Genomic DNA, 26,764 nt, shown 5'->3' with positions numbered 1-26,764 from the left:
TCAACACGCCGCCACAAACCACACGCTCGTCCTCCGGCCTTCGTTGCCATAGAAACACTTGCCAAAGACCCCGATTCGAATCAAGTGTTTGTATCCTGGTGACAAGTGAGCCCTCGCGCATGATGGAATTCATAGGTGTGTGACGAACGACCAAACCCACAACCCACGTTAGTCAGATAAAAGCCTTTCATCGCGTCCTATCGATATCTTCAAGTTCAAGTCAAAGCACAACAGACATTGTTTTAGACCACAAAACTTTTATTCCTGTGACAACTGTCCAAGGGCAAAAAAACAATAAATAAGAAAATGGAGATCACTTGGGAGTCGCCCATGTCACAAGAGCCGGAGTCACACACACAAAACATTAAGTGTAACCCCCCCCCCCCCCCCCCCCCCCCCCGTCAGTCACTAACAAAGATTAAATCGGTTTCAAAGAGGAATCACACCTGTACAAGTAGTAAAGCTTCGACAAACTTGGATTACAACTGGCTTTTCCCCCAAACTTCTTTATTTACAGCCGGGAAATTCATTCATTCACTTGCCTAGACCACTCCTTGGTCGAGCCCCAGTTTGTGTGGTCGGAGAGTACTGCGATTTGCATCTTCAAAAACACAGGGACAATGAACTTCATAATATATGCATATATTTATGTATACACACACTACTTTCCTATAACTTTAAGAAACAATGTTGAATAGCGACAGGCCTCGGGGTTGAAATGGTAAAACCTATGAATTGTGTGGAGGGGAAAATATCATGGGGAAACCTTACTGGGTATAAAACTGATCTAAAACACTGCAGCCTGCGGTCCAATCACGTCTCAAATTAAGACCCTTCTGTCTGACTCGTTGGATGAAGCGCAGGTAGAGAATCCAACAAGAAGTGGCGACCTGGAGTCGGCAACAATTCTTGTATTGACGTTGCAGAGACGTCGCAATGACCCACCACCCCCAAACACAGATGACACATGCAGCACAGGTTCAAATGTATTATTCCACGCCAGTCCACAATTTCCAAGTAGTTCCTCTCAAATACATTGCACATATCATATAGGAGTGTATCAAACATAACAGTAGATCTATATGGCCTATATGCTTGACTTTGATCTGAAATACTTAAGTTGCATGTTGTTCACATGGGGTGATAAGCCCCCTTTATAAATCCAAATATTCATATTCAATATACTTGTAGTGTTTTACCATACACAAATTAGCAATAAAATACAAATGAATTTACTATCGTTCTTATTTTTTTCCCGTCATCATGCAAGCATTTTCTTTCATTCTTTTACATCTTTTTTGGGCCCAATATCAGCATAAGCTGTCTGGAACATGAGCACATGACGTCCACAGCCCCTCTACTAAACAGGCTCCACTGGTAACTCCGAACACAACGTCTGACTGTCCATCTGTGTGTCTGCCAGCTGGTTGGCTCATGTCTGCTGCGCTCCATCCTGTCAGAGCAGGACTGAGGGGCCGACACAAACAGTACTTCCCGCGCTGTTTTCGGTCTTGCACACACCTCACGAAGGACATGATGTATAATAAATATTTCACATTCAATCTGTATTTCATATTCATAGATAATATAGTAACATTGACTACAGCTATGACATAAAAAAAAGAGATCAGATGCATTGTTGTACTCAAAAAGGAATGGGGGGGGGGGGGGGAGATCAAAAACAGACGTACTACTACAATATCTGCTCTTTTCTGCCCTTGGAGGCGCCCAATATGCATCATGTTGATTTCTTTTAAGGACTACACGGCATGTGGCAGAGGGCCTGTTCACCCCAGGCTGGTTCTGTGGGCCCTAAAGGACCTGCCACACAATCCAGCAAAGTGGTTTAAATGCAGGAACACAGAGAATAAACAGGCAGAGGGCGGGCAGGCGTTCAGAGGCTGAACACAGACGTGAGGCTGAGCCAGGAAGGACATCAGCAGGCAGGCTGCTGGGATTCAACTGAGGCCTGGTGCTGCCCCCTGCTGGCTAATCTGGAGAGAAGATTCTGACTCACACATTTCTTAATTTACTTCCTATGTTCAGCTTTGGAAGCCTCTCTCACCCTGCCAGCCAGCTTGTTAGAAAGACCAATCAGCAAAACCAACCAGTCAGAAAACCAGCCAGCCGGCCAATCTAGGCACATCAGACCTTGACAACAACACCAGAGCTCCATGAAGTCACATGTACATATCGGTCAGATATCACAAAGCCAAACAGATCCCGACCCTGCCAGATGGGTTATTGGGTTGGACTCTGGTAATGACAGCTACCATTGACTCCTCCCTAGGCTCAAATAGTCCCATTTTTTCAGAAGGTCAAGGACTTCCATAGTTTTCTATCTAAGCTAGCAGGCTAAGCTAGCGCTTCATGGAGCTCTGTTAGGGGCCAAACTAGACGACACGCCCTGGTCGGGTCAGTAAACACAGTACTCTTGAGATACAAACCACCTTTGGAGTTTTACAGTACAAACTCCCCCCCCAAAACAATGGTGTCAACTGTGAGGAAAACAAAAAGCACAAGTGACCGTTAAACCAACCGTCACAGAACACAGAAGAAAGAAGAGAAAGCAACTAAGGCGTCCACGCTCAATCTCTAATGGCTTGGATGCTGATTGGAGACAAAATCAAAACAAAAAAAACACGTAGAAAGAAAAAAAAAGAAACGCACGCAGAGAAAAACTGTGTAACGTAAAACACATAGAAAAGACCAGTCCCCTCAACACGACAATTAGAGGTCCCTGCAAAGATTCAAACCAGCACATGGACTTAAACCAAGCAGAGGATCCTTTCCAGAGCGTCAGACCATAGTCACCCCCTGCCCGCCCCCGTCAAGTGCCAGGACAAGAACAGGCTGCAGACCATGCTGGGGGGAGGAGGAGGAGGGGAAGGAGGGGGCGGGGGGAGGGGAAGGAGGGGGCGGGGGAGGAATGAATACATGGACATCAAGGCTGAGAACAGTCTGTTGTACAGAACGGTGTCGCTTCCTGTGTGCGGGCAGAGTCTCGCGCACCTCTCGCCTCAGTCGCCATAGCAACACACCCCACCGCTTTGAGAAAACCATTGGGCTCTCTCACTCGCTCCCTGTTTGGTCTTGAGGCCCCCGGTGACTTCCTGTTTTGATGGAGGCTGGTCGGAGGGATGGCGAGGGGACGAGGAAGTGCTTGGGTCGTCTCGTCTATGTGTGTGTGTCAGCGTATTACCAGTAATCCTCTCACCCTGTGACACAAGGTAGTGGCTTCCCAGATCCTTGAAGGTGTGTGTGTGTGTGTGTCTGTGTGTGTGTGTGTGTTTGGTGTGTGTGTGTGTGTGTTACTTTCCTCCATACAGTCTCTCGATGTCGTCCTGATAGTGGGATTTGAGCTCCTTGCGTTTGAGCTTGAAGGCGTCTGTCACCAGGCCTGTCTCAGGCGTCCAGGGCTCCGCGCTCAGCCGGATCTTCTTAGGGATCTCAAAACGCTCCAGTTTAGCTGCCGCACACACACACACACACACAATAAACAACAGAGGCACCAACTCAAAATCCAAAGACTTGAAACAACTTAGTTCACGAGTTGACCCCCCCCCCTCTAACTCCCCTGCCGTCCCCTCCTCCTACCAGAGAGGGCAGCCTCGGTGATGATGCGCAGGACCTCTCGCTCCATGTCGGGGCGGTTGCACAGCTCCTCCCAGCTGCCCCTCACGTGCCTCTGCTCCGCCAGCGCCGTCAGCTGCTTCTGGTTGGGCACCACGAAGCCAATCACGTACGACTGGTCGCTGGGGAATTAAGAGATCAGGGATTAGGTTTAAAGAGGGGGGGGGGGGGGATAGATAGATAGACAGACGGGTGTACCTGTTGGCATAGGCACAGATGTTGTCTATGAGAGAGCAGTTCTTCAGCACAGCCTCCACCTTGCCCAGGGACACATACTCTCCCGCCTGCAGCTTCACCAGGTCCTTCTTACGGTCTGCACACCACACACACACACACACACAGTTACATGGAGGTCTACGCGCGCACACACACAGTTTGGGTTCTCCCAGGTTCCTCACCGATGATCTTGAGGCAGCCGTCTGGGTGGAACTCCCCGATGTCCCCGGTGCAGAACCAGCGCTGGCCACTCTCGTCCACGAAGAAGTCCTCGCGGTTCTTAGCCTCGTTTTTGTAGTAGCCCATGGCAACGTTGGGCCCGCCAATCAGGATCTCTCCCCTAGGGTTGGGCTTGTCTGTGCTGTGGTAACCTCCTGGAGAGGAAAGGAGGGGAGGAGAGGGAAGGAGGGGAGAAGGAGAGCACAGGAGATAAGAGGAGGTGGGGAGACAGGAGATGAGACAGGCAGGGGTGAGGAGGGGCAGGGAGGGGATGACAAAAAGGTTTCTAGATAAAACGTTGAGCTGTGTGCGTCCCGCTGTGCAACACTGCTCGAGTCTGCTCACCCTCCTCCCAGTCCTTCAGGGTAATCTCAGAGCACACCAGGGGGGCTCCCACCCGGCCCGTACTGTAGTCCCACACTGAAACACACACACACACACACCAATAAGCACCGCGGCACTGACCAGTCACCCGGACCGACAAAGCTGTATTCACTCAAGCGGCGAGAGACGGCTCCACGCGGAGAGACACGGCGGTGGCACGACCGGGGAGTGTTTTGGAAGAGGGCTTTCTGGTTTGACCCAGAATGCTCAGCGGCTGTGGGGTGGGATGCTCCGCCTCTTACTCTCGCTGATGGTGCCGGCGCCGCAGGTCTCCGTCAGCCCGTAGCCCTGGCCCACGGGGCAGCACAGGCAGATGTTCATGAAGCGCTGCGTGGCGGCCGACAGGGGAGCCCCGCCCGACAGCAGCACCCGCGTGTTCCCCCCAAGAGGGAACGCACGCGCTTGAAGACCAGGCTGGGGGGGGGGGGGGGGGGGGGGGGGGGCAGGAAGGCGGGGGAGGGAAGGGAGAGAGAGAGGTTTTTAGAAAGGTTTTGAGAGAGAGAGAAAGAGAGTAGGACAGAGGGAGGAGATTGACAGATTTATTTATTTATTAAGGATCCCCATTAGTCTACACCATGGTGGAGACTATTCTTCCTGGGGTCCAGGCAATAATACCTGAAATCCCTTAAATAATAATCTAATCTACTATAATTTCCTTTCTAATTATAGCTGCCTTAAATTTCCTTTTGAAATCACATTTATTTCATGTTACAGTCACATATGAGGGGAGCACATTCCAGTATGCAATGGCTCTGTACATTACTTTTTTCTTAAGTGGATTGGTTCTGGGTAGAGGAAACGTAAAGTGACCACTTATTGCCTGTCTAGTATTATAACCATGTCTCTCATTTGCAGGTGATAGCTGTAAATACAAACTGACAGGTTTCTGTGAGGAATACACATTATTTAAAAACAGAATAAGGCTACATGCCAGTCTTTCATCCACCCTCATCCATGACAGCCTGGCATGCATAACCTCCACACTACTCCTAACAGAGCAGTGAAGTGCCAGTCTTGCCGCTCTGTTCTGAGCAAGCTGGAGTTTACTGAGTTCTTGCTTTGATGCACTAGACCAAATCACAGGACAGTAGTCCAGATTTGACAGAACTAGAGATTGTATGACTAGTCTAATTGTTGTGTTAGTTAGCAGATGAGCACTCCTTCTAATGGCATAGATACCATTAATCATTCTCACCACTGTATTATTAATCTGAGTGGACCATGACAGTGTTTCGTCAATAGTGACACCCAACAGTTTAACTTCTTTAACCTGTTCCATAGCAGCACCCTCTAAAGAGAGGCTTCATTTCTTCTCTGTCCTGAGAGCATATTTAGAGCCTATTACCATACATTTATTTTCCAAGATCCATTCAGAAACAAGCGTTAACTCTAGTTGAAGCACCTCATTAACATGTTCAATGCTCTCTGACGATACATACATAGTCGTGTCATCCGCATAAATCCCCATTCCTGCGTGTTTTAATACATATGGCATGTCATTTACAAAAATAGAATAGAGAAGGGGGCCAAGGCAGCTTCCCTGAGGAACTCCACACTGAAGTGTCTCAATATTTGAAAGGGAGCCATTGAACATAACGCATAACGTTTTCTGTTCACTAAATAGCCCTTCAATAAATCAATAGCGGAATCTTTGAATCAATAGATCAGACAGATGGAGACGGCGATGGAAGAGGAGGAGCAGAGAGCAATTACAGAGGAGGGACACAGTAAACACGGGAAGTCATTCAGCACACAGTCCTTCATATGAGAGCGTGTGAGAGAGTGTGTGTGTTTCATATTGCTTCTGCCTCTCCGGGCTCATCCAGGCAATATAGGCGAGGGTGTCATTACCGGCCTGTAATTGAAAATACTTCCTGTGTGTAAGAAGTGAGTGCAGGCGTACGTGTGTGTGTGTGTGTATTACCTGTCACAGAGCGGGGTGCTGTAGCCTTTGGAGATTTGCTCCATCTTGTAGTTGTAAGCCAGCACAAACAGAGACCTCTGGAAGCTGCTCATCTCGTCCACCTTGGTCATCACGTTCTTGTAGATGCGGTCCATGATCTCCTACTCAGCCAGGAGCGAGAGGGAGGGATGTTAGAGACACACAGAGAGAGCAAGAGAGAGAGAGAGAGCAAGAACATTGTGTTCTAAAAGAACGGTGTTCCCCAATGCACTTTGGAGTTGTATCTGACATATTGTCTTTAACTGAAGAAGAAGAAGAAGAAGAAGAAGAAGAAGAAGAAGAAGAAAAAAAAGGAAGCCCAGGTGTTCTTTTAAGTACACTGGTTTCTAGTGTAAAGGTGTGTCTGGAGCTGGTTGTGGCGGGGGGGACGGGGGGGGGACGTACTGGTACGGCAGCCATGAGGGTGGGTCTCAGGACACTGGTGTCTCCTTTACTGCCCTTCTTGATCTTGGTGGACTGGAGGAGGAGGAGAGACGAGGGGGGAGAGATAAGTTTGTGGTGGAGGAATGTCAGAGGAGAGAGTGGCTCTCTCTGTGTGTGTGTGTGTGTTCACCTGGTCCGCCAGCGTCTGTGGGGAGGAGTATCCGATGCGTCCCCCATGTGAGATACACACCAGCTCAGCGCTCAGCTCCAGAATGTGGGCCAGGGGCAGGTAGCCTATATAAGTGTCTGTCTCACTGTTCACACACACACACACACACCAGCGTGAAACAGATGGACTGGTGAAATGGTAGAGAAAAAGTACAGAGAAACCAGACACAAACAAGCCCATCGATCTCTATTGAGACTGGGTTTAAAAGGCCCAAGGGCACCACTGTTCTGGTACAGAGCAATCTCATAACAACCCTGGCTGACCTAGAGTAGAACAAGCACCTGAAAGAACTGTTTGGACCAGTGATAACATATATTGTGTTTGGCTCTGCACTGCTTAGACCAAAACCTCAAATAAAACATTGTTTACATTTCGTTTTTGAGACTCAAAACTTAAAAAAAAGGTATCGCTATTCCAGTTTGTACTTTACTCCTATTTAACGCCAGCAAGATGTGATCAGCCTGTGTGTGTGTGTGTGTGTGTGTGCGCGCGTGTGTGTGTGTGTGGCAAAGTGAGGAGAGGCGCCTGCTTACTCCAGGTTGGGTATCCTCTCTGCCATGCCTGTGATGCCAGCGATGATGTTGCTATGGGAGATGATGACCCCCTTGGGGATGCCCGTGGAGCCGCTGGTGTACATGATGACGGCAATGTCCGAGGGGAGGGGCTGCCGCCGCGGCGACGCCACTGGGGGAGGGAGAGGCTGGTTAGAGGAGAGGAGGTACACAACACACACACACACACACTCAGGAGTACTGATGGAAAACATAGGGGTATTTTAAATGCCGGAATTCTCTCTCTCTCTCCAGTGTCTCTCTCTCCAGTGTCTCTCTCCAGTGTCTCTCCCTCTCTCTCCAGTGTCTCTCTCTCTCTCCTTACGTTTTTCTGGTCTGGAGCCCAGCTCCTGCACCGTGTCCATGTTGTGGACCATGATGCCCCGGGGCATGTCGGGCCAGGAGGTGGGCTTCCTGTCCACCAGGATGATGTGCTGCAGCCTGGGGATTTCCAGCAGGATGGCCTGGAAGGGGGAGGAGGAGGGAGGGGGCACAGAGAAGAGGACATTTTCATTGAGTGCGGCTGCATTTTGAGCTGCTACAGTAACCCTGCAACATGACAATCCCAGGCATGTCGCCCAAGCGGTTCTCGACATGCTCTAGTCAAGTCTGAATGTGTCGTAGACTAGACCAGCCCTAGTGGAATAGGCCAGTCCTAAGTATGTCATCGTAGACCAGCTCCAGATATGCATGCAAGCTGCCAACTATCACTAGATGTAGCCTCGGTCCTCACGGCTCCCTGCTGGTTGTGTTCTAGCTGCTTCTAGAGTCTCCAGGCCAGGCGTACCTTGAGGCGGCTCTGCAGCAGGTCTTTGCTGGTGATGATGTGAGTGACCTCCGTCTCATTGAGGCCGTGGGCGATGGCAGCTCCACCCAGAGTGGAGTACAGGGTTACCACTGGCAATAATCAAACACACCCATATATTAAAAATCGATCGAATGGAAGAGCCCGAGCGTGTGTCACATTTTGTTCCTCTGTGGGCGATCTCTGCTTCAACGAGGGCGGGAACATTTTGCGTGAGTGTTACGTGTGTGTGTGTGTGTACTCACGTGGGAAGTTGTACATGAAGCAGGCTTGCGCCGTCACGATCCACTCGGCCCTCGTCTCACAGAAGATGGCCACGTTGCGCTGAGGCTTCTGCCCCAGGGAAGCCAGCCCGCTGCCGAAACACATTGCTGCCTGGTAGGCCTCCTCGTAGCTCAGCCAGTTATACTCCCCCAGGATCACCTGCGCAGGCACAAATAAGCCACCGCTGCTGAATCGACCGCACTCCACTCAACGCTTCCTGTATCTAACGGCCCGGTCGCGCGATTCGATGACACTCGGCCCGCGAACCAGCATGCTGCAGGGCTGCGGGCTGCCGCACAAACGCACCCCCTCCAGAACAGCCCTCGGGTGGGCAGTCGGCGCCCCCCTGCTGCACGCCCCCTGCTGCTGCAGCTCTCCTGAGGAGGCGGGCTGTAACTACAGAGAACGGGCTGGTGCACAACTCCTCTTGTTGTCCTTCTCACATTCCGACGGCTTAACCCCGACTCTGGAGCGTTGCGGAGTCTTGCCTACATTGTGACCGTGAAAAAGTGTGAGAGAAAGAAAAGCCAGACAAGAGCTAGACTTGCACGTCCCCCCCCCCCCCCCCCCCCCTTGTTAATGACTCCCGTGCTGTGCTAATCTCCATATTTGAAACACCTCACCTTCCACCACCTCTGGGACCCCCCCCTCCCTCCCTCCCCCACCCCCTCTCCTCCTACCTTCTTGAACACCTTGCCGTTGGGCTGCAGCTCGTCCTCCTCGCTCAGCACCTCCCGGGTGCCCAGGCAGTCCCGCCGGGGGAAGCGCCGCGCCGCAAACTCAAACACCTTGTCCAGGGTGTGCACGCCCTCGTGCATGCCCGCCGACAGCCCGCGCAGGCTGTCGACCGAGCGCCAGGGCCCCGCGGGGCGGCCGCTCACCGAGCGGGCCTTGGTGCGCCGGGCCCGCTCCAGGTTGTCGCCGGCACCGGAGAACAGGTACCAGGGCAGGAAGGTGATGACGGAGTAGACCCACGCCACCGAGCGGAACACCTGCAGCAGCAGGGGGTTCATGTCCTCCTTCAGCTTCATCCTCCTCTCCCCTGGATCAGCGGGCGGGGGCCCAGGCTCAGGCAGGCGGGGGGGCTGGATAGGGGCGTTGGGTTGGGGTTGGGGCGCTCTAGGACTGAGACTGAACACACTTCTCTCCTTTAGTTGAACGGAGAGACTCTCTCCCTCTCTCTCCTTGTTTGTGAGAGGCTGTTTCTCGGGTGCGTGCGGGCGCAGGTGATGTTATGAGAGAGGGATGAAGGGAGGGTGGTGGGGGAGGGGGGTATGGACTGATGCTGGGTTAGTGGTTGCTCTTGGGACCAGCTTGAGTAAGCAAATGTATCTGCCCAGGGCTACCTGCACAGACAGAAAGAGAAAGCCAGAAACAGACAGTCAGTGATGGTAATATCAGATGGCTGAGCGGTTAGGGAGTCGGGCTATTAATCAGAAGGTTGCCGGCTCGATTCCCGTGCAAAATGACGTTGTGTCCCTGGGCAAGGCACTTTACTCTACTTGCCTCGGGGAGAATGTCCCTTTACTTACTGTAAGTCGCTCTGGATAAGAGCGTCTGCTAAATGACTAAATGTAAATGTAATAATAAGGCAACAACCTTACAGCAGACCAGCAAAGTTGATGACACAGCCTTAACACACGCAAAGCTGGCCCCGACTGTAGGTTTTAGCTTTCAGCTAAAGCCTTCCTCAAACACACACACATTCCCCAAAATCAATGCTCTAGGGACCTGATGTGGATAAGACAGAGCCAGCAGTCTCCTCCCTGGTCAGCAGTATCGTCTGTCCACTTCCCCTGCAGTTGTTAGCACAACAATAGTTGTGCAATCCTCCTATCCAAACAATACTTGAAGGCCTAGGAATATAAATACAAGCCTGCAACTGAGTCGAACCATATTTGAAACCAAACAAAACCAACCGCTAGCCCTCGACATGCAGCCAACTCAGCATATTCCCTGCTGTTCTTGTGTCAGTGTGGAGCCGACAATGTGCAACTCTTAAGGTTTAGTCCGACTGTGACACATTCCACCACACCTCTGGTGGAAGTCTGGGGCCAGGAGCGTAGGAGGTGGAGAGAGAGCAAGGAAGAGCAGGGGTGGAGAGAGAGTGTGGTTTAGTGTAACTACGCTAGCCGCGCAGCCCTCATGACCTTCACAGCCTCCACAGGAATCTCTCACTGACTCCAGCTCGCCCAGGTTAGACATAGGACCCCTTACTCTCTAAAATAAAATTGCTTTTGAACGGGCCCAAAAACTCTCTTGGAGACATTTTCAATTAGAGCATGCCTTGGATGCTGGCCAGCTGTAAGGAGAGTCCTGGGTGAGGGGAGGAAGCCTGGGTGGGCCAGGTTCTTATGCCATCAGATCTGACCTAGGACCTCATGTCACCACAGCCCCTCTCTCTAGCCTTTAGCCTAGAAGACACCTGATCCTCATTACCTGCACTGCACCACTTCAGGCCCCTCCCCCGGCCCCTCCCCCATCCCTACCACACACTGCTCAAGTGATGCCAGTGACACCCGCCAACCCTCCCCGGGTTTAGACTGCCTGGAAATGGCGAGTCGAGCCTTCTGCTCTCCCTCGGAGGAGTCGCTGATCGATGACTGGCGACAGCCAAGCAAGCATGTCTCTGACCTGTCCTATCACGTCAATTCAGAGGTGACCTCAAGGAGGGTGGGTGTGAATCACCTGCTAGTTTATGTTCTCTCATCTAGACTGGTCTTCACACTGAACCACAACTAACTGGGAACTGAGACAGTGCTCCACGGCAGAGACAAACTACTGTTTATAGTTTGAAATCTTATCTTCACAGTGAGCTGCACAATCTCACGGGTTATCTTTCTCAAGGTCATAGACCGTATTAGTAGGTCTTTATCAGTGTATCTATTTCTGTTATAGATTAAAAAAACAGGCTTGTCCAGATTTTCCTAACTATGTGCAACTGAGAGCAGTGATACTCCAAGCACAGTGGTGTTAGGTGTACTTCTGGACAGCTACACATTCAATAACCAGTTGTATAAGTTAAAAAATAACTGCACTTAAGTTTGTCTGACTTCAACTACTTGAAATATTATTACAGTTGTTGTCTGTCTGCTTTGCTGACAGAATGGAAACTTCTGCAGGACCAGGAGTCTGGGAGCTATAACGAATGTAGTATATGACCTGTAGGACTGGTACAAGAGGGCCATATATTCACTTCTTTCTGTCTGACTTTTTGCCAATGTTCTTATCAGGCAAAGTCAACGAATACACAATGATAACGCAGGTAGCTACTACTTGTAAAGAAAAAAAGAGGTCTTACAGCATGTGCAGAAATGTTTTGTTGCCATGAAGCAGTTGCCGAGGAGTGGTTGCGTTGTTATGACAGCTGCTGGCAACTGAACAATGTAAGGATGGCCTAATTGCTAGCCTAGCATGTTAGCCTAGCTAACATTAGCTCTCAGACTGATTCACAACACGTCTGGAATCTGACATGCCGGTGAGGCATCCGTATTAGCTTAAGCTAAATCCACCATTGTCCAGCCAAATACCAAAATGGGCTGGTTCTGTCACGACGTGAAAAAATAAACCAACCATCGGGACAAAGCAAAACATTGAGAAGACAGTTAACATGTACTAGTACGTTTTCTTAAAGAGCAAGCTGGATGTTACAGCCAGCTAATGTTTCAGAGTAGCTAGCTTCGACAGGGCGGGTAGACTGTATAGTTTGCACAACCCTGTCAGCTAAACTAGCTAGCAAGTAGCATAGTGTCACGTCGAAATTAAAATCATTGCTGTGTTGTTGATGACGAGTGGCTGACGTGAGACTATCTAGCTAGCTCTATTCAATTGGCTCTTTTACAAGATGTAAAACAAGTTCATGTTATATACTCACCAACACCATGATACATGTTTATGTATGTAGCTATCAAGCTAAGCTAACGAACTAGTAAAAAAAAAAAGCTCGCTAGTAAGAGCTAACTAGCTTAGCTAAGCTAACCAACATCATCATCACATCGACAACATCTGCAGAGGATAGAGACAATGCATTCTCACCGCGTACTCAGCCGCTATTTCTGTGTCTTCGCGGAATTTGGTCAACAAAGACTATTTTGGTGTCTCACTGGCATCATAGCTTAAGTCAATTTAAAAACGTTGACTGTGGCAATGAATGACGAGAATCCGACAGATTTTTTATTATTTTGAGTGGGAATCTTTGGGCATCACCGGCCCCTGGTATCAGCCCGGAAGTGATGTTTACCAAGTCGAGACACTTCTCTTGAATGTTATTGGTCCGCTGAAGGTGGCGCGTGCTTGAGGTAGCTGTGATGTCAAAGGGGTTACTTACGGTCAGATGAGCCTGCGGTGTGGCGTACAAGATGCTCTGCAGTTGGCTGACTTTATAAAATGCATCAAGCTGTAACTTATAGATTCGATGATAAATTGCATACAAACACACCCACCATGTTCATCCTTTTTTTTTCTTCGGGAACATTCTTGGTTGTAGGTAGGCAATGATTTGCAAGTCACAGTTAAATCAGTCTGTGGATTTTGCAATTACAGAAACTTTCTCAGCCACCATGGGACTTTCTCAGCGACTTTCTCTTCCTGTTCCAATCTGGTCTCCATCTCTGAAAGCTTGAAAGTCTCCTGTAACTAATTCCTGTTTTGACCTGATTTGAGGTTTGTCTCAGACTCTGATGGTTCTGAAGTGTAGACAGAGCTTTACAGTGCTAAAACAGTAAACCCCATTTTCGGATTCAAATATTCAGTGGCCTAAACCCATTTGTCGAATCAGACACTCTTGGCAAAGCTCAAAACACATTCTCATTCACTAAAAACATTTGGCACTGTGATGCACTTGTGTTGCAAAATGGTAAACACAGGCGGCAAACAGTAAACACATCTACAACACAGTTGTCATCTGTAAAAGACAATAACTCAAAATTGTTCACACTTGGGTCTAATGGTGGTTTGGGACAATGTCAGCACCATGGTGTCTGTATACAAGAATGGTTCAACATCAACCAGCAATTTTGACTGTAAATGTTTGCCTTCCACAGTACAGCCCTTTTCTCAACCCAATTTTTCTTTGTTTGGCAGTGGAAGGTCTATGACTGAAACTGATATACCAGGGTAAATTTCCTACAGGCAATGGACTTGGCCTGTGGTGACGCGGGTATGGAGTGTTTTCAAGGCTGGATCCATGGAGAAGCAAATGTCATGATTTTCTTCTCAGTACATTATATATGTGTGAAATGAGTTCCTGAAAGCATGTTCAAAGCTCGAAAACTTTGTAGCACTGAAATGTGGAGTTAGACCGTTGAACAGTTTCTCATCCGTTTTCAGCTCAGGTTTTATATATAGGTGGAGCCAAAACCCGACCGATCTACGTCACAGCGACCTAAGTCAGATCACAGACGGTTGCATTCTTTTACTCAGCTGGTATTATGCAAAGACAAAGTTCTTAACCCTTGTGTTATCTTCGGGTCATTCTGACCCATCAGTCATTGTGACCCACCGTCGTATTGCGACAGATTTACCGCATACAAAGACAAAGTGAAGCATTTTCTTTTAACAGCTAGGCTGTCTCAGACCCCCCACGTTGCAAAGGTTAAAAGAAAATTATTTTAATTTGTTTTTGTATTGGGTAAAATTGGGTAAACACAGCGATAGTTCGTTATGAACCTTTGGGTCATGTGACCCGAAGGCAGCACGAGGGTTAATACATAAAACACTCAGAGACTGCAGGTAGGTCTGTTCTGATATCTGCAATTGATTTAGCTAGTATTGCTGTTGTTGCTAAATTCAATAAATTCGAGGGGGCGGAGATTCAGCTCCTTCAGGCGACACCCCCCCCAGTCTCAAGCAGAGAAGACTGCTGATTTTCTCACAATTTCAAAGCCTAATTTAACATACTTTAACAACACATTCTTCTATGGTGTGATGAACTTAAAACTCATTTTCAATTCCACTTTACAGGATCTTTAAGCTGTACAAGAAAAAAATTGAGTTCCTTTTGAGTTTTCCTTCTGTTCTACCACTCTCTCACTTCCTCTTGTCGCTTTCCCTCTCCCCAACCCCCTCTCCTCCTTACCTGCCTGACACAACAATGTAATTGTCACTTAAATATCTTCTGGTGGTTTGCATACTTGACAAAGAACAATAAGTATTCCCTCTCTCTCTCTCTCTCTCTCTCTCTCTCTCTCTCTCTCTCTCTCTCTCTCTCTCTCTCTCTCTCTCTCTCTCTCTCTCACACACACACACACACACACACACACACACACACACACACACACACATACACACACACACAGAGGCACATGATGTGTGTCAGTCAGCAGCGTCGTGATCATCCTTGGGCTATTGACACCAAGACAATGCTTGATGTTTTGAGCAAGGAGGAACTCTTTCATCTCCTCTGTAAATAATGTGTGTCCAATGTGATAATGTCACAGCAAACACAGAAATGGCATCCTGGTACAAACAGCCCCCACCTCCAACAATCAACCTGGGAAACAAAAGATTTGACTTTCTTCAATCAACCTGGGAAACAAAAGATTTGACTTTCTTGATGATCATTTTGATCATGATGATCGTGTTTTATAATGTTTTGAATCAGCCTAAACTGATCCATTTAATCCCAATGTGATATTTATTTTGCATGCATAGAGGGAAGTTGTACAGTTGTGCACAAGTGAGTTGTTGACTTGACAGTCAAAATAAATTATTTATTTCATGAATAAGTCCCTTTGGATTATTTACATTTGCATGTTTTTAGTTCTCAAAGGTGAAAGATTTCAGACTTTATTAGCTATTTTGACTTGAGCTTGTTTTGTCCAACAGAAGCTTGAAAGGAAGGGAAAGTAGACTAAATCCCAGTTTCAGAGAATGAAATAGATAAAGAATGTTACCATTGAGCCTCTGGCCGGGCATGCAGCCCCTTTGACGTCCAGTTGGGCTTAAAATGGGCTGAAGGGGGCGAGGGGAGGGGTGGGGGCTAAAGGGGGGCATGAGGGAAGGATTAGAGAACAAAAGGATCCTTCTCTGTCATCAAAGAGGATCTCTCGGCTCATCCGCAGCTCTCTGGCGACAGTTTTTTTTAAAGGGAGGATGGTGAAGGGAGAGGTGGGGGATGGAGGAGGGGGGGGGGGGGTGCAGATTTCAAAGTAATCTTTAACTTTAAGCCCCGTCAGTCTTTCTGAAATGCTGCCCCCTGTCCCAGACCCGGCGTTGTCTCTGGCTGCTCCCAGAGGAAAGCCTGCCGCCCTTCTCTTTCTTCTCTAGCTTTTGTCACGGTGCCATTTAAGTGGCATTATTCACTGGCTGGATGACCAAGTGAGGGAACCCTTTTCAGAGGACCAAAAGAAACTGACTTTAACTCCCCAGTTCAGAGACTCCTCTTAAAACAACACCAACTGGAAACAAATACCCACTTTGTTGTCAGAGTTTGCACTCCTATCTGAGAGGCGTGCCTCTCTGAGAGGAAAGGGGGAGAGCCAGGGGAGACTATGCACCCTTGTGACAGGATCAGGGAGACGAGCATATGCATATCTGACGATGATCAGACAAAGGAACCTTTACACACAAGCCTTATCTGGATTGTACTGCATATGGCGTCCCATTTCACATCTTCAGATTGATGAATTGTAATTTCTCTGTGTCCTTCAGATTGATTCATAGATAGAGCGTGTGTGTGTGTGGGGGGGGGGGGGGTCTCATTAAGTGTGAGAGACAATTGTCCCTCTTCTCGTCACACAAAAATGGAACTGCTCTGTTGACGTCCGGCCTTGACAGGAGATCTATAGGACACAGAGTCAATCAATCACAGACACCCCAGCAAATGTGGACTCCTGTGGAATGGATGACCTGTAAAGATAACAGAAGTCCATCACAGGAATCTGATGTAAGTGTAGTGCCATGGGAGCTTTTCTATTCATTCATTGTTTCACATGTTTTATGACAGTCCTTGTTTGGGCTCCCTGCTCCCAGGATGTGGCCCCAGACTGTGTTGGTTTACATGCCCCCAGGTTCCTCTAGGCTGGGTCTCCACAGGCCATGCCAGCAACCCCATGGAGAGCCTGTGTGGAGGTAATCCCCTATGACATTGTCAGGTGGGGATCATTGATCCGGGTCCTTCAGGTTACACACACACTCTCTTGCATCCTTCGAAGGTATTTATTGAATAAGAAATTCAAATGTCTTCTTCAGAAAGTTGACAAAGCCTCAAAGGAACCTCCTCAATACTGCCAAAGTGCTGTGAACGTTATATCTTTCTGGTCTTAAGGCATTTTATCAATATGCAGACTTGATGAGTGAAAGCCACTCAGCAAATGAACTGGTGTACTTTTTGGACTCAGTTTAATTTAACACCATCAGGATGAGCGCAACTCCCTTCGTTTAAAATGTAGTTGAAATAAACATATTTGAAAGTGTTAAATACATATCTCTCACCCAGTAGTTTAACACCTAAAGATATTAAAGTGTTGTATTTTCACAAGGGGGGGGGGGGGGGGGGGGGGCAGGCTGGAGTGGCAAGCAAGCAGGCAGACGAGGAAAGGTCCTGAGCACAAGTAAAGACTTTTAGACAAACTTGGATACACAAACACAAATGAACAGAGATTATTGTGTGCTGTTTTAACACGTAATTTAAGAAAAGTATAAGGTTTCAATGAATAATGTAATAATAATGACTTTACATTTACTGTGCATGTGTATATTCCTACAGAGCAATCACCACGAGGTTATGCTCTAGGTCACAGACGTGTACTTCTACACATATAACTATATATACACACACACACACACACACACACACACACACACACACACACACACACACACACACACACACACACACACACACACACACACACACACACACACACAGACACACACATTGATTGATGTGTGAAAAACTATGAGTGTCTCTGGTTTCGCCATGCACTTACTCCAGACATCTTCGATTTCTCTTGGATTGTACGGAGGCCTACTACGACCCAACAGCGCCAGCTGAAAGCTCGAGGTGTGACGTCTCCATAAATGGACATCCCGGAGCTGTCCACTCGGAGTAGTGCTGAAATGCCCTAAACGCGGACAATCTCTCAATAAGATTAAAACGACAAGACATTTACCTTTACATTAACAAATGCCTTTTTTGTATGTATTTGTGTTTAGATATTTCATTTGTGTTTTACTTCTACACTTTGACAATACTCAACCACTCTACCATGCCTAATAACATATAGCCTACCTTGATAATGAATAATGTAATTACGCCTTGGATGCAATAAAAATACAACAGGTTAGCCTAGTTTCTGATTCTGAACCGGGATTTAGACCTATATAGATATAATCTAATTATGTAAACTTATCTGGCACTGCCTCTGGGTTGTGACCCAGTTGTTTTTAGACTTTAAAGTTGTGATCCAAACGGTTCTATCGGGGGAACGACTGTCTACTGTGAACGTTGATTCATACCGGGCAAAGAAGAAGGGGACACTGCTTGAGCGCTGCCCTACTTGCACTCAATCATTTCCTCATCCACTCCACGGTAGAAGACGTTTGACTATGCTGGCATTACCTTATCAAATTCCCATTTGATCAAATTTAGCCTACGAGGCCTACTTCTAATGATGATTCTTGACCGAATTGCAAGATCTGCGGCAATAGTTTATAAATTATTTTAAATGTTTTGTCTGCACGGGATGTCATGGCACAGACGATAAGCTTAGCAGAAATTAATACGTCCTTCCCTTACGAAGAATACGAGTGTAAAATATGCTACAACTATTTTGACTTGGGCCGCCGCACTCCAAAACTTTTGGAATGTTTACACACATTTTGCGAGGAGTGTCTAAATACGCTTCATCTCCGGGAGGACCGAGGATGGCGAATCGGTTGTCCGCTCTGCCGCCATAGAACTCCAGTCCCAGAATATCGAATACAAAACCTCCCTAACAATACTAAAGTAACGGATGATCTTCCTCTCCATGTCGAGGCAGACACTTTGCCACAGGACAGTCTGCCGTCAGACGGCCCACCTTTGCATCCAGCGCTTGTTGCTGCATACCGCAGAGAAGAGGCAAATGCAGTAGGGGTTCAGGCGCAGGCTGTGCAGCCTAATGCAACTGACGGCGGGGGCTATGAGAGCTGTCAGAGATGCAAGCGCGTCGCACTGACCACGGGTTGTGTGTGCGCCATCTTTTCTTTCCTCTCCATGATAGTATTGTTGTTCCTGGGTTTAATATTTGTGCATAACTTCAATAACCCTCCCTCGCCCATCGGCCCTGTCTGTTTGTCTTTAGCAAGTGTCCTCGCCCTGTTCTCTGTTATTGTCACGTGGTTAATGTGTTGGCTGAAATACCGACCTGAGTTAGACACAAACGCTGGTTCCGCTGGTAACGGCGACAGAAGAAATGCATTATAGCTTCAACGTAATTCGAATTAATAAATTAGATTAGTGATACCTTACTAATCTAATTTATTTAGTAAAGTAGCTATTTAGTATAATAGCTATAATAGCTGGGCCCCTTTGTGTACTAAAAAGTATGCAATAGTATTTATCCGATAGTCACAATAGAGAGGCCCTCTGAACAAGCGTTTCAGATCAACCCTGTTTAAGATCTCTTCAATTTCGTTGAAACACTCAATTATTCTTGCACATATAATATGGGTTATATTGAACCTTGCAGTCCTAAAATGTGTAGTCTGAGGTTTACTCTAGTTACAAAACAGTTCTACAAATAACACAAGCGTCCAGTGAGACCACAGTTTAAATGAAGATGTCTCAACATGCATTATACATATTAATCATTTGAATTATGAACGACATGTCTGCCTGAAAGAGATTTGAGTTGTAAGTGTTGCACTACCCATCCTTAGGTTATATGAACTGATGACTGTTGTTGCTTGGCTGGAGTGCTAGTGTCCATGTACTGTATGTCACAATGTCACCCTTAATGCATTAACCAAAGAATAAATATCCCATAACTCACTGTGATGTAATATCAATGCTTATGGATCCGGATGCAGTATTGTTAGATCCCTTTAAGAAGTCCACCTGTTTTGAATCATTCTAAGCCCAATGGTTTATAGGCCCTGTATATTTTCCTTAAGAAGGAACAAGGCTGATGAAAAAGTGCTGTAGATAGTATGGATACACTCAGGATTTCATCCTAAGAGGAACGCACAGAGTCATCTCATTTTATGAATGGTACAACGGGCTAATGTTTCCAATCATTCATACTCCGGTGTGCGCATTGCAGAAAGTTGCTTGACGCTGCAGAAAGGGAGCCTTCCCATTGATTAGCTGTCACATGTGTGCCCTCCAGTGGTTGGTCAGGGGTACTTCTATTGATCTGTCAGACCAACTCCACTTGTGTTCCATATCTCCAATCTTAAAATAATTCAGGAAAAAAGCTATAAGTTAGTAAAAGTAAGACTTGTAATCAGCAATGTCGTATGCTCAATTCTTTTTTGTTAGTTTTATTTCTGCTACCTGAAAGACTGAAATTTCCCGCTTGTTGTCTAATGCACTGTATGCTGTATGAATTAGACTATATAGGAGTGAGGAGATCCCCATGGGCAAAGACCCGATGTAGGTTTGAGTCTTGCTAAGAGACCCTTGGAGGATGTTCCCGCATATTCCACTCCTCTCTTTTCCATGGTGGGAAGTTTATTCCTAGACAAAACTGTTTTCCATGTATTTCAATGATAACACACTGCACATGCCCAATGTCCCCAGAGGGAACGTGAAATTATTTTTGTTGATCAGATCACATCAGAGGTATCTATTGTGTTCCAATGTCAATGAAGGGCAACGCCACTAAACTGGAGTTGGTATTATGTTGTCTTATGTCCCCATGCTATTGCCTTGTGTATAATCCGTCAAAGGTTATTATGAAAGTAATATCGTTAAAAACGGTGTCATCTGTCTCATCTTTCAATTGTCCTTTTCCTTCACACTTTCTAGAACTTTGTCTCATTTTATAAAAAATACAATTAGAGACTTTATTCCACTTTCTTTCTCAGTCTTACAAACAGACACACACCCACACAGGCTTGCATATGATTAACATGCAGGATCAGAGTTGTTAACAGGAAGTTAGCCCTCCTACAGGACCAGAGTCTCTAACAGGAAGTTAGCCCTCCTACAGGACCAGAGTCTCTAACAGGAAGTTAGCCCTCCTACAGGACCAGAGTCTCTAACAGGAAGTTAGCCCTCCTACAGGACCAGAGTCTCTAATAGGAAGTTAGCCCTCCTACAGGACCAGAGTCTCTAACAGGAAGTTAGCCCTCCAACAGGAACAAAGTCTCTAACAGGAAGTTAGCCCTCCTACAGGACCAGAGTCTCTAACAGGAAGTTAGCCCTCCTACAGGACCAGAGTCTCTAACAGGAAGTTAGCCCTCCTACAGGACCAGAGTCTCTAATAGGAAGTTAGCCCTCCTACAGGACCAGAGTCTCTAACAGGAAGTTAGCCCTCCAACAGGAACAAAGTCTCTAACAGGAAGTTAGCCCTGCTACGGGACACAGGACAAGAGAGGGAGACCTCCAGCTCGGATGCTCTAAGCAATGTCACCCAGAAATGGGACACATACATGTCACATCAAAGAGATAGTCTATGAAATCTCTCTCACACATATACGCAACCATGTATGCTCACACACACACATACACACACACACACACACACACACACCTACAGGCCCATTGCATGTGACATGCAATTAGCCTGGAGTAACCTGAGTTCCTTTTTGATGACCATGTGAGCAAGAGAGGACTTGAGGGTACGTGGAGAGAGGACCTGAAGAACACCACAGGGGTCTAGGCCAGGTGGATGTAACAAGAGAGAGCTTTGTGCCTCTGTGACCTCTCTTTGAGGTGCCTTTGACCCATATCTGCATGGGAGTCGTGTGTAACTCATTTCAAATACATGTTAAAAAAGTGTAAGATTTGTGTCCAATAATAATGATGTGCTACATCTCGAATTTGACCTGGAAGTGAAACATAAGTCTTTTTTTGCAATTGCCTATTCAATTTGTGTTTTGGTAACATGCAAGGTCAATTATCCATTCCAAAAAATGCATTCTCAATTTTTTATGCAGGTTTTGTTTCTTCAGTCTAATCAACACTCCAACAATGGAATACTTTTAATATTTCCCATTCGAAAAAGGTCTGCTCATTTCCCAGGGCTAAATATTCCCTTTAGGCAAATACACCCACAGTAAATTGGAATTACGGCCCTCCTCCCTTAAATCACGTTAAAGTAGTGTCTAAAATCAACGGTTATCACTAAATTGAGGTCTTCGAAGATTAACTAATTGATTTGGGCCTGTTAGACAATTTCAACTACCACTTGATACATTTAATGTACCTACATTTCCTATGCTGTTTTGATCCAGCCACGACCACAACATCAAACAAAAAGTGTACGACATATATGACCTCAACTGCAGTTAGTCAAAAAGATCCCCCATATCCCCCCAAATTCTTCCAAAAGACGATGGTGTGTGCTAATATAGTCTGGACATCTTATTGGGGCCTACTTGCTCAACATGACAGACTTCCATGGACGCTTGTCTCTCACAAAGTTAGACTTTTTTCCCTTGTTCTTTATGCAATACGTTTCTTCTGTGGCATTTTGGTCTTGATTTTTGTTTTATGCATTGTCTGCAATCGAGCACATTTCTGACTTAGATTGTCCCCGTCCCCAATTGATTTGACACGGGTGATCCAATTTCCCTTTCATGATAATCAAACTTGGTATCATAACTTTGTTTTGTTCCTATTCTTTCTTGTATGAGCATATATAGTTTCCTTATAGGCTCGTTATGTGGCATGTCGGCCCCTATGTATTTTTCTAAGGGGAGATGGAAATGCATATCACCTCCAGCTTGTGAGTGAAAACGTTATCAGCCGCAGACTGTGCGTCAAGTGACAATAAAACTGTGAAGCTAAGCATTTTAAGTTATTTTGAGAAAAATAAAAATAATAATGATAATGACAATAATTACAATGATGTAATCCTACAACATCACAAACACCAGTAGCCTACAATTATTCATTTATTCTGTCGTGGTTTCATTAAGCCTTGTTTAGCCTACATAATCATTAAATAAAAATCCAACTATTTTATATAAAATCTTTTGCAGCGAAAGGAATTATGAAAGGGAGTGTCAGGTATCTTGTCCAGCTATTACTTTTTCCTTTAAGATGTGAAAATGGTTCTAGCCTTTGAAATCTTAAATCCCACATCGGTCCTTAATGAAAAGACTTTCAGAGAATTGCAATTTTTATTAATGGCTCTTAGTTACACCCTTTTGTTGTTCGACTTATGTACTAAATGTTATTTCTACATCCTAAGCTCCTGATGGACAAGTTAGGTCCTATTAGGTTAGTGCAATTGCAATAGTTTAGGTTTGATATGTATATTAAACTTGTCTAACAAGGTCCCAAGTCAAGTGATCTCTCATGTGGTTGTGTCAATAATCGTCCATTTGCACGGATGTGTTACACTAACGTGCTGTTGCACTGCGGGTCAGAGTAGCGACTAATGCTGAATTAGTGCTACCATTAGGAGACCATGAAAAGTTTTGCATGCGGAGTGATGGAACTCTGGGGGAGAAGCACTTCTCTTTGCACGCAAAGAACTCCCGCGTCCATGCCGCATTTCTTTAATGATTTCTATTCACATGGCCAGTAGGCTAACCGTCACTCCGGTGTCCATCGGGTTCGGTTAACAAAATATTATCCTCATTAGTAATAAAATATCCAATAACATCCAGAAAGACAATCATAATAATAATATAATGAATATGATACAAATAGAAACGGCAAAAGTACAAATGAAATAACATATCTCACTAATGTCAAAATATTTAACCCCAGTGATAAAACAGTAAGGCCTAGGTTAGTGACATAGACCTATAACCTACATAAAGTCACCTCAGACGTAAAAACATTATCATATAGCCCATCATGTTAAGCTTTTCAGCCAATGACAATCAATGTGATCACTTGTGGTTACCGTTCTTCCACATGTTGTGCTTCCGGCCTACCCCGTCGAGTGGTGTCTCATCTCAGCACGGTACCGGGATTAATTTGGTTAGGTCAGAGCACCTAGGACCGCAACGCAAGCACAGGGTCGAACAGCGAACACCCAGATCTTTAATACACAATCCAATCAAATGTCATCCTTATATCCTAATCAAGTTCGACATTCGATTAGACCTTTGAGGAGGATAGGCCTAATATTTTACTTTGTAAGAAGTAGCCTAATTTCTACAGTAAGCCTATTTGGTTTGTAGCCTATCAGGGCCACTTCACAAAAAAATTGGCATGTAGAAAAAATAACACTATACTAAAGAACAATGCATGTTCACCAAATTAATGAATATACCAAGAAATGTGCACATTAATACGAAAACAACAGTGAAAAGTAAGTGTGTGTTTTTAGAGGGCGATGATTGGGTTAAGTGACACTCATAAAATCCTGCCAAAGTAAATTCCTTGTTTGTGCAAACTTTCATGGCAATTAAAACCCTTTCTGATTCTGATTCTGATAAAGTTATAAATAATTTCTCCACATTTACACTTTTATTTGCTTTAAACTTATTTTACTGTAGGCCTAGGCCTATTACCCGCATCATAACTGAGTCCTTTGGGCCCCTCTTTAACATTTTACAATAGTCTATGTGCACCACATTCTTTTAAGTAGCCTATGAAACATCGTTCTCATTTCATTGACACATTTAAAAAAATTGGAGACGTATAATTAAGTTCACAAAACTTGATACAGCAAAACATTTAAAAGTGTCGTTGTTTAGCACAACAAGGGTGTTGTGTCTGGTCCTGGATCAGTTGTGGAGAATAAAAAACCTCGAGCGCCCAACAAGTGTGACACATCCACTTGAACTCTCGAGGCTACTGCTATGGAGAGTTCCTGTTGGCCAATCACAAAGCACCCTTAGCCCCCAGGACGTTCTTCCCCTAAACCAATCAGAGGCCTGAAAGCCCCGAAAAAGAGAGAAGAGCAACAACATATAAAATGTTTCACTTACACACATTTTCTCAATTCACCTTAAGAGTGTCAACAACGACCTCAGCTGAAAGCGGCCTGCGGTCTCGCCCGGTGCAAACAATAAAAAAAAACTGTTTCTGAAGTTATCACATTGATCACCACGGTGGATACTGACGCATGCACCAGTTCTCGAGGATATAACTTCAGTCTGTTGCCATTTCGACGAGGCACCTTGCTTCCCTCCTCATCCAAGAATCGTCAAATCCACGGTGTAAAACTTCTGGAGGAATATAATTGTTTCAAGCCTAATTCTGTCTTGGCAGAGGGTCAGGAATCATGACAGCACTTGCAGGAGGCATTCAGAGAATGATGCGACCAACTCCACATCAGAACTACCCGCGGGGAGGATACTCATTGGAAGGTATTGTCAACAGTTAAATCGAAAACTTTATGCTTGTAGCCTTTGTCTTTATTACATTAGTTTACAACGCATTAGTATAAGTTTGTTGACACATGAGAGTTGAGTTGAAGAGATGCAGTGTCATAACATCATTTCCCCTCAATTAGCTTATAATAAACATAAAGCCTGCACACTTACAGTGTTTATGAATCTAGAAATGAAGAGTAGAGTGAGTGTGTGTGTGTATGTGTGTGTGTATGGTGTGTGTGTGTGTGTGTGGGTGGGGGGGGGGGGAGTACTGTTACTATCAGAAAAGAAAACATCAAAATTAAAAAAGCTTAAGCCTTTCTGTAATATTAATATCCTATACATGGCAGGCCAATTATTAGGACCACAGTGTGGCATTGAAGGACTTGTCCAGTGTCAACGATACCTTTTTGTATGTAGTCTAATATTAAGTTATTGTTACTATTGTGATCAACTATTGTGATCTACTTTACCCCTACTTTATTCCTTCTATCTAGTCTCAACCCCTTTAGGGCAGGGTCGCGTGAACCAGCTTGGTGGTGTTTTCATCAACGGTCGACCTCTTCCAAACCATATTCGGCACAAGATTGTGGAGATGGCCCATCACGGTGTCCGACCGTGTGTCATCTCCCGCCAGCTCCGAGTGTCCCACGGCTGCGTTTCGAAAATCCTGTGCCGGTATCAGGAGACTGGTTCCATTAGACCCGGGGCTATCGGAGGCAGCAAACCAAAGGTGAAGAGTTTATGAGTCTTTCATACACCGCGGTCAAAATGTGTGTTATGTGATTAATTTAGCCTATGTGGTAGCAGGGTTGAAAAAGTTTTACACCACCTTAAAATACGTTGAAGTAGGCTGGTAGTCAACAGGCCACAGTGCCGCAGAGTTGAAAGTTAGTAGAATTAACTGCAAAAGTTAGTAGGCTATATTTAACATATTTAAATGACATTTGTATTTAAAATTGACCTACTGAAACTAAATAGGCTTGTTAAGCACACCGTTCTTGTAGCCTATTTGAAATCACCCAAAATATGCAGCCTGCTAGTGAATTAATAGGCCTACATGTAACAAATGTATCTTTAATTTTTGTCATGTGCAGCAGACAACATCTCCAGATTTGGACAGGAAAATCGAGGAGTACAAGAGAGACAATCCTGGAATGTTCAGCTGGGAAATAAGGGATAAATTATTGAAAGATGGGATCTGCGACAGGAACAACGTCCCGTCAGGTAAAACATTTAAACCGATATTTGCCTAATTTTGTGGTAGGTCTAGGCTATTTGATTGAAATTAGTCAAATCATATTTGGCTTGTTTATGGAAACTATAAGCTATAGGTAGTACAGGCTGTGCTAGGCCTATACATTATTGAGTAAAAATATTTTTTAAAGTAGGCCCTATTTTAAAACTGAAATAATTAATTATTTAGGTCAAATTTTCTGATAACGTCTAGACAATGCTCTACAACTTATTCCACTCCAGGCGGGTTAAGCAGTTTACATTTTTACTTTTCAAGTGAGTTCCATCAGTCGCATCATGCGCTGTAAATTCGGTGGAGTCGGGGAATATGAGGAAGATGATGATGAAATCGAAAAGAGGGAATTGGAAGAGAGCGAACGACGGACGAAACACAGCATCGACGGCATTCTCGGAGACAGATGTGAGTTAACGAATTTTATTAAATCGATGCAGAGGCAATGTGAAGGAGTTGC

At 45.7% G+C, this 26,764-nt stretch overlaps 3 protein-coding genes across 5 annotated transcripts in view; 2 read left to right on the top strand and 1 right to left on the bottom strand.

Moving 5' to 3' along the window:
- Positions 1–974: 974 nt before the first annotated feature.
- LOC136959127 (fatty acid CoA ligase Acsl3-like) lies at positions 975–12,832 on the bottom strand. Its single transcript, XM_067253369.1, is given in 16 exon segments — positions 975–3,469; positions 3,598–3,755; positions 3,832–3,946; positions 4,032–4,223; positions 4,414–4,488; positions 4,695–4,841; positions 4,844–4,866; positions 6,377–6,516; positions 6,800–6,871; positions 6,969–7,092; positions 7,541–7,691; positions 7,884–8,022; positions 8,346–8,455; positions 8,609–8,786; positions 9,308–9,973; positions 12,663–12,832. Coding segments are annotated over 15 exon segments (2,133 nt in total). The 5' UTR covers positions 9,659–9,973; positions 12,663–12,832; the 3' UTR covers positions 975–3,311.
- A 5,484-nt stretch (positions 12,833–18,316) lies between these two features.
- LOC136959410 (RING finger protein 228-like) lies at positions 18,317–19,792 on the top strand. Its single transcript, XM_067253736.1, has one exon. It carries the CDS (start codon positions 18,319–18,321, stop codon positions 19,033–19,035), a length of 717 nt encoding a protein of 238 aa, XP_067109837.1. The 5' UTR covers positions 18,317–18,318; the 3' UTR covers positions 19,036–19,792.
- Positions 19,793–24,964: 5,172 nt separating this feature from the next.
- Positions 24,965–26,764, top strand: part of LOC136958566 (paired box protein Pax-3-like) — a 9,624-nt gene continuing 7,824 nt past the window's right edge. For all 3 annotated transcript variants that reach the window (XM_067252562.1, XM_067252564.1, XM_067252563.1), the window contains exons 1-4: positions 24,965–25,049; positions 25,553–25,788; positions 26,153–26,282; positions 26,569–26,712. In XM_067252562.1, the coding sequence (XP_067108663.1) occupies positions 24,965–25,049; positions 25,553–25,788; positions 26,153–26,282; positions 26,569–26,712 (595 nt within the window). The remainder of the gene's footprint in view (positions 25,050–25,552; positions 25,789–26,152; positions 26,283–26,568; positions 26,713–26,764) is intronic.

The sequence above is a fragment of the Osmerus mordax genome, chromosome 16 (genome assembly GCF_038355195.1).
Source record: "Osmerus mordax isolate fOsmMor3 chromosome 16, fOsmMor3.pri, whole genome shotgun sequence".
NCBI lineage: Eukaryota > Metazoa > Chordata > Actinopteri > Osmeriformes > Osmeridae > Osmerus > Osmerus mordax.
Note: the sequence above shows the minus strand (reverse complement) of the source record. Positions and strands in the feature narration are given on the sequence as shown.

Excerpts from the sequence above, each read along its gene's own strand:
- LOC136959410 (XM_067253736.1), top strand. The coding sequence starts at position 18,319 with ATGGCACAGACGATAAGCTTAGCAGAAATTAATACGTCCTTCCCTTAC.